The 17,775-nt window shown below is 46.1% G+C and overlaps 1 protein-coding gene and 1 long non-coding RNA gene across 3 annotated transcripts in view; one reads left to right on the top strand and one right to left on the bottom strand.

The window, feature by feature from the left end:
* The window catches only part of IQCA1 (IQ motif containing with AAA domain 1), a 101,672-nt gene that overhangs the window by 10,716 nt on the left and 73,181 nt on the right, over positions 1 to 17,775 (bottom strand). For both annotated transcript variants that reach the window (XM_039555024.1, XM_039555025.1), the window contains 4 exons: positions 16,402 to 16,463; positions 13,380 to 13,462; positions 10,872 to 10,979; positions 7,742 to 7,941 (listed from right to left, as the gene is read on the bottom strand). In XM_039555024.1, the coding sequence (XP_039410958.1) occupies positions 7,742 to 7,941; positions 10,872 to 10,979; positions 13,380 to 13,462; positions 16,402 to 16,463 (453 nt within the window). The remainder of the gene's footprint in view (positions 1 to 7,741; positions 7,942 to 10,871; positions 10,980 to 13,379; positions 13,463 to 16,401; positions 16,464 to 17,775) is intronic.
* LOC109145767 overlaps positions 1 to 17,775 on the top strand; it is a 67,606-nt gene that overhangs the window by 17,434 nt on the left and 32,397 nt on the right. The gene's annotated exons all lie outside the window — the stretch shown is intronic.

Here is a 17,775-nt window from a genome sequence, read left to right as displayed (position 1 = left end):
GCATCCTTCTATCCTGCCTTTTTTTTTCCCCCCTTTAATTCCCCCTAGTTGAAACTGCTGCTTTCAGGAAGGCAGCTTACAAAATCCATGGGCTGTGTACATCACAAGCTCCTGTCTGATTGACAGCCAGGCAGGAAGAATGAAGTTGTGAGCATCATTGCTCGCAGCACCGCAGTTGATTTTTGTGGCTGTGTTTCAAAGAGGGAGCGTGGCTGTAGAGGAGGGATGGGGAAGGGGACAGGAAATGAGGGCTGTTCATTTTGTTTGCTGTGCTGGTGGTGGGCTGAAGTGGGAGCAGTGCCACCTTGAGCATGTGACACTTTTGTTGATGGCAGCTGGTCAGTCCTGGAATATGTCAAGTGATACCTCCAAATCCAGAACAGCTGGATTGTAGAATCATGGAATGGTTTGGGTTGGGAGGGACCTTAAAGCCCATCTTGTTCCACCCCCTGCCATGGGCAGGGACACCTCCCACTGTCCCAGGCTGCTCCAAGCCCCAATGTCCAACCTGGCCTTGGACACTGCCAGGGATCCAGGGGCAGCCCCAGCTGCTCTGGGCACCCTGTGCCAGGGCCTGCCCACCCTCCCAGGGAACAATTCCTTCCCAATATCCCATCCAGCCCTGCCCTCTGGCAGTGGGAAGCCATTCCCTGTGTCCTGTCCCTCTGGGCCCTTATAAAGAGTCTCTCTGCATCTTTCTTGCAGCTCTTTCAGGCACTGGAAGGGGCTTTAAGGTCACCCCAAAGCCTTCTCTTTTCTAGGCCAAACAAGCCCAATTCTCTCAGCCTTTCCTTGTAGGAGAGGTGGTCCATCCCTCTAGTCAACTTGGTAGCTTCCTCTGGACTCACTCCAACAGGTCCACATCCTTCCTGAGCTTCTTCTTTGTTGGAAGGCAGGAACTCAAATATTCAGTGTTAATAGTGAAGATTAAAAAAAATGAAAACAACACATCAGAAGAGATAATACCAAAATCTTGCAGGAACTGCTGTGTGGGCTCGGCAGTTACGGGGATCTTTTCCTGCATGTACAGCTTGAGGGGTACCACTGATTCCAGGAGTGTGGAGCACAAGCTGGAATGCAGTGACAGATGAAAACTGTACAGCAACAATCCCTGCCTTTCAAGGCTGGGTGCTGTCCCATCTATCCCCTATCTATCCATTTCCAGAGGTACGTTTTGCACATTCCGAAACCTCCACACATCCCCCTGCACCTGCAGAGCACAAGGGACATTTGAGACGGTGACTTGTGGCTTTCCTTGAGTTGTGCAGCAGCCTGACACTCTGGGAATTTCTGCTGGATATCCTGCTGGCCAAGGGCTGGGACACCTGTGGGAAATGCAGGCCAGTCCTACAGATTTGCACTTGCATTTGTACATCCCTAAAAAACCTGTTCGGTGCTTGATGCTGCAGTGGGGTGGGAGAGGGAAATAAGGGTGGGGGGTAAGGTTACAGAGGCTACAAAAGCCGTTGGCAAAGGTTGGACTCTGCTTGTGTCCTTGTTGCCCTTTTGGTGGGGTCACCACAGGCTGGGAGGTGCAGATATTCCTTGTTTGGCTTGGAGATGTTTTCTGGCATGAGCAGCACCCCTCAAATGCAGCCTGAAGTCTGAAATTGGGTTATACCTTCATTTTAACTCTTACAGAAGAACTGCTCGCTGTTGTGACACCTTCCATCTTCTTTGCCCCCTTTATTTCCATGCTAAGTGGAAATATAATGAATAACCTCAATTTTGGCGCTTCGAGAGAGAATTCTGTGTTTTCTGTTTTGAGGCAAAGAGCTGAATGTAGAAAATGGCCTGCATGTATTTGTTGCCCAGAAAAGCTGTGGATGTTCCATCCTGGGAAGTGTTTAAGGCCAGGCTGGATGGTGTTTGGACCAACCTGGGATAGTGGAAGGTGTCCCTGCCCATGGCAGGGGGGAAACTGGATGAGCTTTAAGGTCCCTTCCAACCCAAACTGTTCCATCATTCCATGATTTTTCGGGTGTTAACAGACATTAATACAACCTAATTCAACACACTCTGTTTGGGCCTGGCTGTTTCTTCTTGTAAATCCAGCTCAGACACCCAGAATCCATTGGCATCTAATTTAAATGGTTGGCAGATCCGTAGCAGACTGTATATCCCCCCGTGCAAGGGCTCCATTTGAATTATCCACGGACAGTTTGAATCCATGGATAATTAAATGCACTGTACATAATTAATTTGTAATTGAAATTTTATTAGCTTTGCTGCAATCCCACAATTTGTTGGAGCTGCCAGCAGATGGCCCCTTAACCCTTCTAATACCACACTGAGATTTGCTCTTCAGAAAAATCATTATGGAAAGAATAAAAACCCCTCTCTCATCCTGTTCTCAGCAGTCATCAAAGATCAAACAGCACTTTTGAGAGCCTTGGGTTCAACTTTTCAAACCTGAGAGCCAGAGCTTAACAGTTAAATTGTTACACTTGAAAATGCAGAAATTTGATTCTTGCCCAGTGCATGTGCACAAGGCTCCTTCAAACTTAAAGGATTTGATGGAATTTTTTATTAAAAGGCCCAAGATTTTCTGGAAGCTCAAGCTATTGCTGAAAACTGCTCAGGGCTCTGTAGTTTATACACCCAGAAATGCTGCACTGAAACCTGTGATTAGACCTTATCAGTGGGAGCATCACCAGGTAAATATTCCAGGGCTCCAGTGATGATGCCACTGTATTCTGGTTTGTGAGGCAGCAAATGACTTGGAACAGGATAAATTTAATTTTTAACATTAGGGTAACACAAGTTAAAGCTGCTTTCTCACAGAAATAACTGCAGATTTGAGCACTGGTGATAAATTTAACACTTCAAGGTTCTAAGGATTCCAGCTGACCGAGCTGCACCGAGAAAAGAATTATTTTGGATGTTGGAAGAAAGACTCACTGTACTGTTCCCAAATTTTAGCTGTAGTGGAAGAGTCTGGTGTGGCATGGAAATGCTAAACACACAAAGAATTCTGCCAGTGTACCAGGACAAGCTGTACCTGGCTCTTCAGCCTGCCTGAAGGGACCATACAGCAGTGGTCATGAACAAATGAACATTGAAGAAGTGGGAAAAAAAATAAATTAACGACAGAATTCAAAATTCTGTTGCCTCTAAATGCTGGGGTTGTATCATTTAATCTTAAATAAACTCCATCACATCCCTTTTTTTTTGGTGTAACGCTTGTACAGTCAGCTCTGACTTGCTAAAGAGCAGACCCAAAGAGCCTGATAAGAGTCCCCCAGCACTGATGGTGTTGAAATATTTCTGGAGCTCGCTGCGCTGCAAAACTCCTGCACAGCACACGCACACAACTTCCCTGCTGGTGTTGCCTCCTGGCCACCTCTCTCCCAACCTTTTTCAGCCTGGTCAGTGTTGCACTAATAAGGTTTCCCCCACGTGTGGCTTTGGGCACAATGTGCTCTCTGTGTGCTGCTGTGGCCCTGGCAGAGGGGATGAAGCCCCTGAGAGGGGCCGCGTCCCTCTGGTAGTGATTAACCCCCCGGCTGCCTCGTTTTGCTTGTCGTTTTTATTGCCCTGCAGTTAAACCTCATGAACTACCTGCATTTTTGTGTCATTGAGCTGTGCATTCTCCCCTCTCTCCTCGATCCTTTCTGGATCTGATTTTGTTTCCGTGCATCCTTCGCTGCCCTTCCTCGCGTCTTTTCTGTGAACTGTTGTGCCTCGGTGGTGTTTTGTGGGGACATAGGAGAGCCAAACGACTGCTTGGCACAAGCTGGTAGCCCAGGCTGGGAAATAGGGCTTAATTGAAATATTCCAGCATGTTCTGGTTCATGCTTGAAAGGGTGAGTTTTGTTTTGGGGGGGATTTCTGGGAAGTGCTTCTCTATTGGAGACAGATTCTCCCCTTTTGCTCCGAAGCAGAGCTGACCTGGCAGGATTTGCCATGGCTTTATGGAGAACACAAGTGCTCAGGCTTGGTGTTTGCAGCCTCTTTCAATAGTTTTCCTATTCAATATCAATCCCCCTTACATCTCCTCTGAATAGGCAGATTGAAATGTTGGTGTTTCCCTGCTCTGGTATGAGAAGTCATTTCCTCCGTGTGACATTAAAATGCCTGCCTGGACTAACACTCCAGCCTCTCTGGGATCAGGGCTGCTGTGTCTCCTGCAAGTCTCCTCCCTGAAAAAAGGGAGGGCAGGGGGGAAAAAAGAATATGGCTTTTGCATCTGAAACAAATTAAAGTTTCATTTTTTCCCCAGTCCTATTCACTTGTTTAGGGCGTCTCCCACGGAACAACTGCCAGCAGCCAACAGTCATGGAAGGGAAGTTTCCAAACGGTCATTTTATGCTCTCCAGAGTTTCCTTTCATTACAGAAACTCTTTTGTTTGCACATAGGATAGGTAATCAAAAGTGTGAGGTGACTTCACCTTTATCACGGAGCACCATTAATCCTTATTTACTAAATCCTGGTGTTTAACAGTGGTTGTGTGGATCCTAAGATAAGAGGGAAAGAACTGTCATGTTTCCTGTCATTCACTCACAGCTTGGAGTGGAAGGTCTGTATTTTGCTTGACTAACTCTCCACAAAGGCACTTCTGGGAAGCTGGAGTACAAAGCTCACTTGACAACAGTTGCTGTTTCCAAAAAACCTGCCCAGAAGTGTCTGATTATGGAGATGGGGAAATTTGCAGTGATCTCTGCACACAGGGCCCTCTAACGAGGGGTACTGTGGTGGGTCAGACAAGACTTGAGAGCTGGGAATATTAATTACGAAATGTCAGCTGCAAGATCCCAGCTTCCATGTGACTTCCATGGTTTGTCTGCCACATGTGCCACTGTCCAGTGTAGTCTTACAATAATCCAAAAAACCCCCAGATTTTTCCCACTGTTTGGCTTTCTCTTGTCAAGGAATTTGTTTTGAATGTGTGTTGCCCCTGTGCTTTCTTCAGCTTGGGTAACAGAAAAATCCTGCAAATCAGGATATAGGAGATTCCTTGTCCTTTGATTCCTTGTAGAACTTTTTCCTTAATACTTAAACTATTTTCCTTGCTGCTACTTGTGCCCATCTCTTTTTGTCCCATCGCTGTGCACCTCTGGGCAGAGTCTGACTCTCTTCTCTGTATTATCCCATGAAGCCCCTGAAGACAGCAGTTAAACTCCCTCTCACTCCAGCTTTGTTTTAGCCTGAAACAAAGTGTGGTGAAACAAACATCTGTCCAGATGTGTCTCACACCCCCCTTATCTCTGTGGCTCTCCTCTGGACCTGCTTGTCAAGGCCTGTGTCTAACAGGGCAGGCCAACACTGGACACAGGGTCCAGCTGTGGTCTCATAAATGCCCAATAACAGGGAATAAATAATTATTTTAAAGTGTTTGCTATATTCTTGCTGATACAGGCCAGTATTTGGCTGAGTTAGTGCTGCATGGACTTGAGGAGCAGAGAGAGGGGAAATATGAGGTACATGTGTCATTGTCAGGAATAAAAGAGGTGGATTGTAACTGCACAGGTGAGAGCCTGTGTTGGGTGCAGGATTGCTTCCAGCCTGGCTCTGAGAACCTACAGGGTCTGAGCTGAAATCCTCAGCAGATGGGGATGTATTGGTGACTCAGCCATGGGGACAGAAAGTGGTGGGAGAGGTGAAACAACCTCTGGGAAAGGAACTGGGAATGAAAATTGAACACAGTGGGTTTGAATGATGCTAGGACAGGCCAGGGTTGTGTCATGGGGTCATAGACTGGTTTGGCTGGGAAGGACCTTAAAGCCCATCCAGTTCCATCCCCTGCCATTGGCAGGGACACCTCCCACTATCCCAGGGTGCTCCAAGCCCCATCCCACCTGGCCTTGGACACTGCCAGGGATCCAGGGGCAGCCCAGCTTCTCTGGGCACCCTGTGCCAGGGCCTGCCCACCCTCACAGGGAAGGATTGAACATCCAGGAAAGAAAAACTCTGTGCTCTGCCATTGGCTCTGCTGTTAAAGCAGCACAGTTTGAAGCAGGTGCTGCTGTTGCAGTTGGAATGAGTCACCTTTTGATAAGCAAGTGCCTGGACAGCCCTGATTCCATGGGATTGTGAGCGACTCCATCCCTGTAACTCACAGAGGTTCACTGAAAAGACAGAGGTTCACTGTCTTTTGCAAGAGCTTAAGTAGAGAAATAATCTTGGACTGCTCCCCATGATTTTGAGGAAGGGTTGGGAGAGTGTTTCCATTTGTTTTTAAGTCATGTGGGGAAAAGTAAGGGTTTGTATGTACCTGTAGGCACACATATATATACACATGGTGTGTGTGTATACTTACTTATCAATGTGTATAAATACACATTTTATGCATGCTCCTCCTCTTATTGTACATTTTATTTTCGAGTATGTAAAAAAAAACCCTTGCTATCTTCAGCTGGAACCTTGTCCAGGAGTAAAAAGTCTTCCCTCATTTCTCCTATGCTCAAAGTCCTTGTGCTCTAGCAGGGACTCTGTGAGGGCAAGGATGGCGTGTGCTGTGCCTGCAGCCAGACCTGAGCTCTGCCACTGATGAGGGCAGAGAAATGAAGTGGAGAAAGGTGAAATATGCAGAGGAGAGGGACTGCTAGCTCAGGATAATGGCTCTAAAATTGTGTCAGGGAGTGCTAGGCCCAGTGTCAGTGCCACAGCATCAAAGGTGTGTGTGATCACAGAGCTGTCACCCTTCCCTTGGCTTTGCTCTAGACTGTGAAACGTGGCTTTTCTGGGCATGGAGGCACCTGTCCCAAAACCTTCGGTGAGACTGGATTCCATAAAATACAGCTGATAAATCCCCAGCAAAGCCAATTCTAGTAGACCACTGGCACTGGAAAACTATTACTGTTTGGCTTTTTCCTACTATTTTTTGGTCTGGAAATGTTTACCAGCTCCCATCCAGAGCAGAAATGCTGAGGACTTAGAATGTGGAAGAAATCCTGCCAGGATAGTGTCTTTTTAAATTTTTTTTTTTTTTTTTTTTTTTTTTTTTTTTTTGAGGAGGAGGCGGAGGGTTTGGGCTATGTCCTTCACAGTTCATATGCCTGCTTTCATTTCCAGACTTCTCATACATTTCTGTTCCTGTAATCCTGAACCTGGATTCCTCCTTTTGAAGAGCTTGCTGATAGGTAAACAGAGAGCAATATAGGGGAGAGAGCTCTTGTCCAGCAGCAGTCCCAGAGAGGAAATTTCTGACCACCCCCAGCCTAGCATTTGATTAAATGCTGCATGGCAAGCATTCCTGGCTGATGTGCACATAAACAGAGAACAGAATTTTCTTTATCTGTGCTGCTTTTCATATTCAAGGTAACACAAAGCTCCCATAAATCCTAATGTGAAAAATATGGTTGCTTCCAATGATTTCTCCAGGGGCATTAAATCCTCTGCAGAGCTGCACACACTGGCTGTCAACAAGTGGTTTCACAGAGTCACAGAACCATTTTGGTTGGAAAAGACCTCTAAGATCAAGTCCAACCTTCGGCTTATCACCACCTTTCAACCAGAGTAGACCACTGAGTGCCATGTCCAGTTGTTCCTGGACACCTCCAGCCATGATGGGGACTCCACCACTCCCTGGGCAGCTCCTTCCAAAGGCTGACAGCCCCTTCCATGAAGAAATCCTCCTGATGTTTTGAATGCTTGAAGGCAGGGAAGGAATTTCAGTTGGGTTGAACAGCTTTGTCCAAGGTGTGGATGTTCCTTGTTACGGAGAAACTACAATTCCCTGGTTGTCCCACAAAAGAACCGGGCCGCCTTTGTAAGAGAATTCCCCAAGACACACCATACCTTGAGGATCATGTGAAGCATCATCAGCAGGCCATCCCTGCCTGGATATTTCCCAACAATGTTGGAGGGTGTGAGGTTGAAGAGGTTGGCTCCTGTTTCTGTGCAGATGGCATGGACCAACATTTTCTTTCCAACACCAGCGGGTCCCGCCAGCAGCAGGGATTTCACCAAAGGAGCATTCTCATGGACGGTTTGGGAACCTGTAAAAAGTCATAAGGCACTATTATTGCTTTCATTTAAATCTGCCATAAAGGTAATGAAATGATTCCTCCTTTTTTATTCACCATAAATAATTGATAACGTGAATTAATTCTTTCCTTGCTATGGCATGAGTGCTCTTGAGCTCAGTTCTGTATAACCAGAGCTGTGAGCCCAGCAGATTTAACATCCCTGTTTGGAGTAAGGCTCATCCACTCTTATTTGTACCTTCTGATGGGAAAACTTCAGCTTTAAACTGATGTGAGCTAAAAAAATGATTGGGAGACCAGAGCAAATGCGAGTGCCAGGGTTGCTGCGCTTCCCTTGTGTGCCTGCAGCAATCACTGCTCAGCATTTCCAGCTCTGTTACCGTGGCTGCTCCAGGTGAATTCATCCTGGGCTGTGACAAATATGATCCATCACCTGGGAAAGCCTAGCATTGGGAAAACACAAGCACGGACAGATTTAGGTGGTTGATGAGGATGGAACTTGTCTTCCCTGCAGCTGTCACCACATGAACTGGGGATGGGTGAATCTCCAGAGGTGGAAGTAGCAGGAAATGTCAGATGCTTTATCTGTGCCCACTGGGAGTCCAAGCTCACTTTGCTTGGACGCCTGAAGATGTCCTGTGTCAATAGTGGTGGTGCTTACACCTATTTGAAAATCTGTGTGAGCATCCACTACATCTGGAGGTCTCTCAGACTGGTGTCCATCAGATTGTGAGGGGGAAACTGGCCCCAAACGTGATGGGCTGCAGAGGGAGCCTTTGCCTTAGCCTGGAGAAGCCCTCTGGGTTAATGGGGACTGCTGGCATTTAGAACAAATCCAATCAGGGTGGTTATCTGTGTCCTGATGGTTTAACATCCCAAATAAATGACAGTGAACCGAGCACAGAGACGAATGCCATTATTCCAGCACGGTGCAGGGTGTAGGAAGTTGTCAGCCACCCAGGCTTTATTAATATTTGGTCATTCCATACCAATCCATTACTATTCCACAAAGATTTATTGGGAGGGGAGCAGCAGACTCCTCTGTGTTAAGGATGAAGTATCGCTTCTACTATTCTTTCTCCTTTCAGCTGCTTATAATTTTCTTAATGCCATTTAAGCTGGGGCTTTCCTTGCCATCAGGTGGCTATTTTGAGAAAAACCTTCACTTCTATGATACACAATTATCTCATGATGAACTAGTTTGGAGACCAATTAAGTGAAATGTCATCCATAACGTATCACCCCAAAGGTGAAACCATTCCTGTGCCCTTTTTTTTGGCTCATGTAATATCTTTTGTTACTCAAAGGCACTTTTCAAGCTGCTCTTGCAAATACCTTTTGTTTGTTTAACTAGTCCAGGATCTCCTCTCCCTAGAATTTTTGGGTTCTCTTGATTACAGGGTGTCTCAGGGCTTGATTTCCCTAGATTAGATGATGTTAAAACACAGCTTTGGAGGAGTTTTGGGATATGTGAAATACATTGTGCAGACAGGGATAACTGCTGAGCCCTCTCAGCTGATTGCAGTCAGACCTTCAGTCAGCCCTTGAGGGCTCACCCCAAACCAGCTGAAGGTGTTCCAGGTGGGAAGAGCCCCATCCAGGTGATGCCTGAAGAGGCCACCTAAAAACAGAGGCTAGACAAGAATAAGGGAATAAAAGAGGTATTTATTTGAAGGGCCTTCAGAGGTACCCCCTGGGGGCCAGGGGCTACTGCCGAGAGGGACCCCAAGATGGACGACAGGTCACGAGTTCTTCACACTTTTGTGTAAGTTTGGTTCATTTGCATAGCAGGGTTAATTCTCCAATTAAAGCTTCAGTTAATGATGTCATTTCCCCAAGCCTGCCCCCCCTTTAGAAGCTTTTGGTTTATACTTTTGGGCCTAGGACAGTCTGGGTGTCCTTGGAGAGCAGGCCTGGAGAGGCTTTGTTATGTCTGCCTGGCATGAGAGAGCAGAAGTCAACAGGCTACAAGAAACTTCAGAGTCACACACCAGGCAGTGCAGGATTTGAAAAATAGAAAAGTTAAAACCTAAGGCATCACAGGTTGAAGAGAGAATAACCTGAGCACTGGCCTTTGGAAGGAGGGCAAAGCAGAAGTTCTGTGTCAGCTTTGCTCTGTTTTCCAGGATGGGAGGCAGGCAGATGTTGGTGATTTTGCCCTCTAAAGGGGATGAGCGGACACTGACACAGGCTGGGGGAGGACATGCCTAGTTAAAATCTCCCTGAGATCCAGGCAGGAATGAAAAAGGATGCAAGTGAAGTATTGAGGCTGAAAAACCCAGTCAGAAGTGGAAAGGGACACAAACGAGGTTTTGAGTGAAGGCCCCTGAGACAGGCACTTCTTGCAATCACTGGAGTTTGGCATAATGCCATTCCCAAGTAAAATATGGGATAGATTTTCCATTAAAAGCAAACAACCTGACCCAGCAGAGCCTTGCTAGATATTGGCTAAGCCTGGCATTAAAACTGCAAGGGCATTTCCAAGTGTTCTCTGCGAGGTACAAAATGTATCCAGACGAATTCCTTAAACGATTGCGTTGTGCTGCGCTGAGGAACATCAGCCAGCTTGTAAAAGGTAAATTGCAACCTTAGCCCTTCCCTTAACTTGATTAATTCTGATCACTGGAGCTTGTTTCAGCTATTATCTTTCCCCAGTGGTTCCCTTGCGGTGCTGCCAGTCACAAGCTGTTGCCATGCAAACGGAGATGGGCTGGCGAGGCGAGACCTGCCCGTGGCATCATCTTTCCTGCGCTCTTAAAATGATCCAGCCTTCACTCCGAAGGCTTCATTGACAAACAGCTAGACTGCAAAATGCTTCGGATTACGACTAATCAGGCCCTGTCAAAGCCAGGAAAATGCATGTTTCTGACAGCAGGCAAAGCACCCCCCCCCCCCCAGCCCCGATGTGTTTTGCCCTCTGGGAATTGCTGGTGTGCTCTTACCCAAGGGCAGTATTCCATAGAGCGCCACGAGCTGTCTCACTTCTGGGATCGAGGGCATGGGCTGGGCACCTGCCTGGCGAGGGATGTTCCTCAGACAGTCGTAGTAGCCTGTGAGGAGGAAGCAGGAGCTCAATAAATGTGACACTGCTGTTGTAAAGAGCGCAAGTCAGGGAATGAGGAGCTGCCACAGAACAGGGATGTAACACATAACCCAGCAAAGCCAGGCTCAGGGACTCAAGCTGGGCAATATTCTGGTGGAATGTGGCCCTGAGAAAGGTGAACTGCAAAGGAAAATTTAAACTGAACAGGCTGTGGAAGTTGTTCAGCAGAGAGCAGTCGGTTTCAAGTAACCTTTTAAAGAAACTTTGTGGAGAAGAATCATTAGCAGCACCATAAATCACGCTGCTGGCAAAGGATTCCTGGATTTGGGATTTTGCAGGGCTAGAATCCCAGTGAACCATGCGCTCTCAGAAGGATTTCAAAAAGGGGAAAAAGCTATTTTAACAAGCTTTTCCCTGGCTGGGTCCTATCTCAGCTCCTTGCTGGCTGTGTTAGACGTGTAAGCATGTCACCTCATTTGGTGGGGCTCTCTGCTTTGCAGTTCACCTCTTTTTCCCCCCTCTTTTTTCAAAAAAACCTCCACAAAACAACCCAAGAAAACTAAAAAAAAATCTCTGATGTGAACTGAAACGATTTAATCTTGCCTTGGCTCTGGTTACAGAGCTGTAATCACATTGCTTGCCCTGTCAAAGTCCATATCCAAGACATGCTGGAGAACAAAGATCCAGGAGGATGGGCCACAAGCAGGAAAACCAGTTGTGATGTAGTCAGGGATTATTTTTAGCATAAATTACACGTCATTGTGGTGATTATTATTGAAAAATAATAATATATTATGTTTTACTGGAGATAAAAAGGCAGAGGGCAAGAGGCCTCTGGAGCAGAGGTAAATTAGCAGTGGTTAAGAAAGTGGAGGTGTAATTTGGGGGCAAAAAGGCAGACAAGCCCTGATGCAACTGCCCCCTCCTCTCTCAAGAATAAAATTCATTTCAGGTTTTATCTTTTATTTAAGGAGAAATCAAAAGAACGGGATAGGAATTAATCTTCACAGATTTAATTAGAAGGCATCAAAGGGTTTAATTGCAACTGCACATAAATCACAGTGGATATTCTCTGACTAATTTAGATAAGGTCACCAAGAAAATTAGTTCAGTGATGTCAGTTTGTCATAGAGGGGGGACATTTCAGTGCCTTTACTGGCTGTGTAGCACAGTTCCACTCTTTGTCCTTTCCCCAGGAACTGGAATTGACCTTCCTTAGGCTTCAGCCCTGGAAGGCTGAGCAGATGGGGACTTCTTTCTCTGCAGGCTTTGGGCCCTTCAAGAGAGGCTTTTCTGGCTTTAAAAAAATGGTTGGAGATGTGCTGTTTTAAAAGCATTTTTGGTGGGGGAATGTTTGTTGGACAAAAGTGACCTTGATGGGCTGGGAGAACAAAGGAAGAATGGAAATCTTCCTTTACTTCATGGTCTTTAATGAGCATGAAATGGATGGGATACTTGTTTATTCAGGGAATTAACAGCTCTTCAGAGGAATGGGCAGAGGCTCTGGAGGCTGAACTGGTACTTCTAAGAGTTGATATAAATATGGCATTTGGAGGTGGTAGAAGAGAATCTGGCTTTTCTGTCATGGACTTGTACTATCAGCCTGTGGCACTGCTGCTTCTGGATGGCTGCAAATTCAAACCATGGCCTTTGAAACTACTGAGTCTTGGGGGTTTTTTTGGCTGTTAAGCTGCTGTGATTTCACTGTGTGCCACCAAATATTCCTGGAGATGGTGTCAGACCCCTCTGCAGTCTGAAAATGTGGGGTTTGGGGTTTTTTACCCTTTTTTCTGTGTAGAGCATAGATAAGCAGGTCTGGCTGCAGTTGCTGGTAACGGAAACCAGACAAGAGGAGTGTGAAATGCAGAACTAGGCAGAGACACATCTTACCCAAATGAAGGGCCAGATATGCCTCAAAGCACTGCTCAGAGTTCATGGGCAGTCAGGGAGGTGCAGGGGAGGGGTTGAGCCCCTTCTCTGCTCAAGGAACAAAAGGTGGAGGCACAATTTTTGCTGTTCTCTGGGAAATGTTCTGCGTGGATTATGACCCCTGCTCTGTTAGACTTGCACTGTCTTGCCACTGCCTGGCAAGGGCTCCTTAAAGGATGTTCTGGTTCCACCTCAGAGTGCTTGTGACACCCAGAACCATTCAAGGCTTCCAGGTGTTGGTGCCTGGAGTTAAACACCAGCTCTGCAAACAGGTCCTGGTTCAGGAGCAGAAGTGAAAGGCCCTGAGCACCCTGCAGAAACAGACTTGATTTGCATACCTGGCTTTAGATATTCAAATTCCTGAAAGTGCAGCAACTCTTGAACTCAGTCTTGACTGGAAACAGGGGTCAATGAAGGTGGGATGGCTGCAGGTTTGGTTAAATCAAACACCACATTAGCTGTAAAAGGGGTACTTTACCAATGTAGTCAGAGAGATTCACATTCTTGACTTTGATGAGCAATCCTGCTTCTGTAAGTTCCTGGTACAGGGAATCAATGGTCCTGCAGGCAAGAGACATCACTCAGAAATTTGTCAGGAAAAGCTCAGTCCTCTCAGAACTGAGCCAGCCTGAGAGTTATTTATGTTTGCCCAGCTTTATAAATGCACTTTGTGGCTCGGAGGTAGCGGTGATTAGTGCCATCAGTGTGAAATCAATAAGCCCAGTTTTCTGTGTTGTGGTGAGGAATCTCTTTCACTCCCTCCCACGCTGTGTCCCCCTCTCCTGCTGACTCCATTTACCCATTTCCAGGTGATGCCAGATCAGTTATGACTTGTGTAATGGACTCATTCATTAATATCAATTACTGGGAAATTATTTTTAAATTACACAATAATGGCAATCCTAACACTACTATACCTATTCACTTAGCTCTCCAATTAGTACTAATTCATTAATTCTTCTTGGAATTTATTGTGTTGGCAGTAGACAGCCTCATCTCCCTGGGAACACACTGGGAATGCCTCGCTCAGATCCACCACCTGCAGTGTTGTGGTCACGCTGGCCAAAGTGGGGTTGGGGCAAAAACATTCTGTGGAAGTGTTGTCCCATCCCTGGCAGTGCCCAAGGCCAGGCTGGACATTGGGGCTTGGAGCAGCCTGGGATAGTGGAAGGTGTCCCTGTCCAGGGCAGGGGGTGGCACTGGATGAGCTTTAAGGGTGTCTCTTCCAACCCAAACCATTCTGGGATTCCATGAAATAGGCAAAACTTCCCCAGAGGAAGTTTCTCCCTGTCTCCATTAGTGGCTGGAAGTAGCTCCCAATAATGAAGGAGTTAAAATGCTTAAATTTGTGTGTACTTTTCCATCGGTGTGGATCTTCTCCACTCTCTCTTTTGGAGTTCTAAGTATTAATTTCAGTGACACTTTTGGCTCTTGGTTCTATAGATTGACACTGCTTCAAGGATGACATAAACAGAATAAACCTTTCGGAATTTCTTGGTGTACTGACAGCATAAACAATATTGATTTTTAATCTTTTTCGATCTCTCAGTGGTTTTGTACATTTCTCACATTCTTTCCCCTCAATTATTCTTTCTCACCTGTCTTAATTAGGATGTCCTGGTCTGGCTACAATAAACCTGCAGGTATAATTTGAGGTCTGCAGCCTTTTTTCCATTTCAGCTGAGGAGTTTTATGTTTATGCAGTCTTAGTGGCACAATTAATGTAGGAGTAGCAATAAGCAAATCCAAAATTTAATGCACCTTCAACAAGGTTGATTTTGCTGCTCTGACTCTTGCTTTCATCCTCAGTGGTTTTATGTTGAGAATGCATCATTAGACAGGCAGAAGATGGAATGGGACTAACCTGGCAGCTCTGCTGGGAGCAGGACTTCTACTTTTCCTGGTTTATTATTTTTACTGTGCCAGTTAAATGATGCATGTCCTGAGCCTCCTCCAAGGGAGTGTGATGTGACCGGTCTTTGTTGACTGGAGCTCCCTGTGCCCCCTCCACTGGGCCAAAATGGAGATGAAATCTGAGTTATTCATCCCTTCTCTGGGTTATTCCTGAAATGCTCAGCGGGGAAGAGCAAAGCATGGAGCCAAAGTGCCAGATAAAAAGTCAGCTACTAAAAAGCTCGTGTTTTCAGCTGGCTGCATGTAAAGTTTATATATAAAGAAGCAGGTATGTATAAGAGTAGTTTTAAAAGCAGGGAAATATGTGCATCCTTATTAGACTTTGGCACTGTTCTTTAGGAGATGTTATGCTCTGTTATAATCCATGAGACATGGATTTTAAATATTTGCTTGGAGGGGGGAGGAGGTTTTTTTATATTTTAAAGCAGGTAAGGAGATCTTTGGCTGATCGTGTGGTGCCAGTGATGCCTTAGGTTTTAACTTTCCTATTTTTCAAATCCTGCCCTGCCTGGTGTGTAACTCTGAAGTTTCTTGTAGCCTGGTAATTTCTGCTCTCTCATGCCAGGCAGACATAACAAAGCCTCTCCAGGCCTGCTCTCCAAGGACACCCAGACCATCCTAGGCCCAAAAGTATAAACCAAAAGCTTCTAAAGGGGGGGCAAGCTTGGGGAAACGACATCATTAACTGAAGCTTTAATTGGAGAATTAACCCTGCTATGCAAATGAACCAAACCTATAAAAGTGTGAAGAACTCATGACCTGTTGTCCATCTTGGGGTCCCTCTTGGCAGCAGCCCCTGGCCCCCAGGGGGTACCTTTGAAGGCCTTTCAAATAAATACCTCTTTTATTCCCTTACTCCTGTCTAGTCTCTGTGTCTAGGAGGCCTCTTAAGGCATCACCAGCACCCAAATGATGGAGTCCAGGTCTTGCTGTTCTTGCACAAAAGGGTTTTTGGTGTGAATCCCACTGGTGGTGCTTGTGGTTGTGCTGTTCTCCAGCCCTGCTCCTGGATCAGCTGGTCCCTGTGGTGACATCTCTGTGTAGGTGTCTGTGTTGTGTGCACAGGTGAAAAATGGCCAGATTATCAGGGAACACATCTCTCCCATTGAAAATGGCAGCTCAGGAGGAGAAATCCTCTCTGATCCTCCAAATAAAATAAGGGTGCTTCAAAGAGCAAGGGTCTGCCAGAAATGGCCAGGTCTGCCAGGACTCGTACTGGTCCATCAGACTGATTTATGACATGTACACCACAGCTCAGCCATGAAGGGGGATTTAAAGAGTGCAGGGGCCTGTCTGCAGCATCCCTTATCAGGCTCCAGCTGGGATGGAAAATCTGACAGTAAACAAACCAGCCAGGTGCTTCTGCACCTGCAGAGAAGGGGGAAAGAGGTGCATGGGGCCAATATCCTGCTGAAATGCTGCACGTGCTTAGCTCTGCAAACTGGAATTAACCTGCCTGGAGGTGATGGGGCTGGTCCTGGTGGTGTGTGGTAGCAGAATGGGGATTTTCATTTGTGTTTGTTGGTGAAGATGAGGAGAACCGAGGTTGATGCTGGAGATCTGATGCAGAGAGGTTCTCTCTTTACCTGTCAGGAGTATGATCTCTCTCCAGCTCGGGTATCCTTCTCTTCCCGGGTGCCTTGTTTCCCTGAGGACCACAAAACCAGGCAGTAATTAGTGACTTTAGCACAGATAAATATTTTTGAATGTACTGAAGCAAAGTGAGGGCTGGAACAGCCAATGTTTCAGTGTTTGAAAGTAGCCCAAAGGGAAAAACCAGATTCTTAACCAGCAGTGCCCCTGCTTCCAGTGAGGCTACGTAGGAAAGCATCCCAGGGCCATTTTGCTCCAAGGGAAAAAGCTCCTCTCCTTCCTTTTGGTTGCATATTAGACAATTATTTTTTACTGGCACAAGCTTCACTGGGCAGTGGTGAGTCCCCAACCCTGGAGGGATTTAAAAGCTTTGTGGCTGTGGCACTTGGGGACACGGTTTAGTGGTGGCCTTGGCAGTGCAGGTTCAAGGGTTGGACTCAATGATCTCAGAGACCTTTTCCAATTGTATGATTCTTATTCTCTGACTTTTCTGGAGCACAATTCTGTGGGTGAGGGGGGATATGGCCCTTGCCCAAGAAGGAAGCAGGAAGGAAAAGGGTGTGGGGTCCAAGTAGCTGCTCCAGAGACTGTTCATGCTTTCTTATTTTTAATATCTATATATTGAAGTAAAATATATAAGGAGCTTCCCTGAGGGGAAAAGCTCCTGAGACTGGCTATTCTCCTAACCACTGGACATCCTTCTCCTTCCTAATGCATCAAGGAAGAAGCTGGGAGAGGTCAGAAAAACACAACCTGCTCTTTTCATATTTTCACCACACTTTCACCACGGAAAGATTTCGACTCGTGCGCCTCATTTCTTTACGTATTGCAAAAAAACTCATGGCAAACATAAATAAGGAAGATGCGACTCGGGCTTGTCAAGCCCCTCCATTAATTACAGCTCAGGAGCCATAAATATGGTCAGGGATAATTAGTAGTGTGGAGAGGGCATCATTAATCCACGTTAGTGCCCACCACTGGTGTCTGAGCTCCCATCCTGCAAAGCATTTCAGGATTGCTTCAGCGGAACTGTTTACTCAGAAACCTTGGTGCACCAGGGGATTTCTCCAACAGCTTAAATTTAAGCACGTGCTTAAATGCTTAGTTGAACAAGACAGCTTATTCTTTCCAAAAGTTTATGTTCGCTTTCCTGGGAATACAGTCATTTACTTTGCTTTTTTTACAATAGTGAATACTTCTGCAGAGCTCTGGAAGCTGCGTTGTTGAGTTAAAAAATCCTATCCAGTTATCTGGAAAATGCTGGGCTTTTTCACAGAAATAGATCAGCAGCCTTCAGGAATACATCAATTTTAGGTTTTCAAGGACAGCCACAACATAAATAACCTGTGGTGCAATCACCTGTTACT

Source organism: Corvus cornix, chromosome 7, assembly GCF_000738735.6.
Source record: "Corvus cornix cornix isolate S_Up_H32 chromosome 7, ASM73873v5, whole genome shotgun sequence".
In the NCBI taxonomy this organism is placed as follows: Eukaryota; Metazoa; Chordata; class Aves; order Passeriformes; family Corvidae; genus Corvus; species Corvus cornix.
This window is presented reverse-complemented; position numbering and strand designations above follow the sequence as displayed.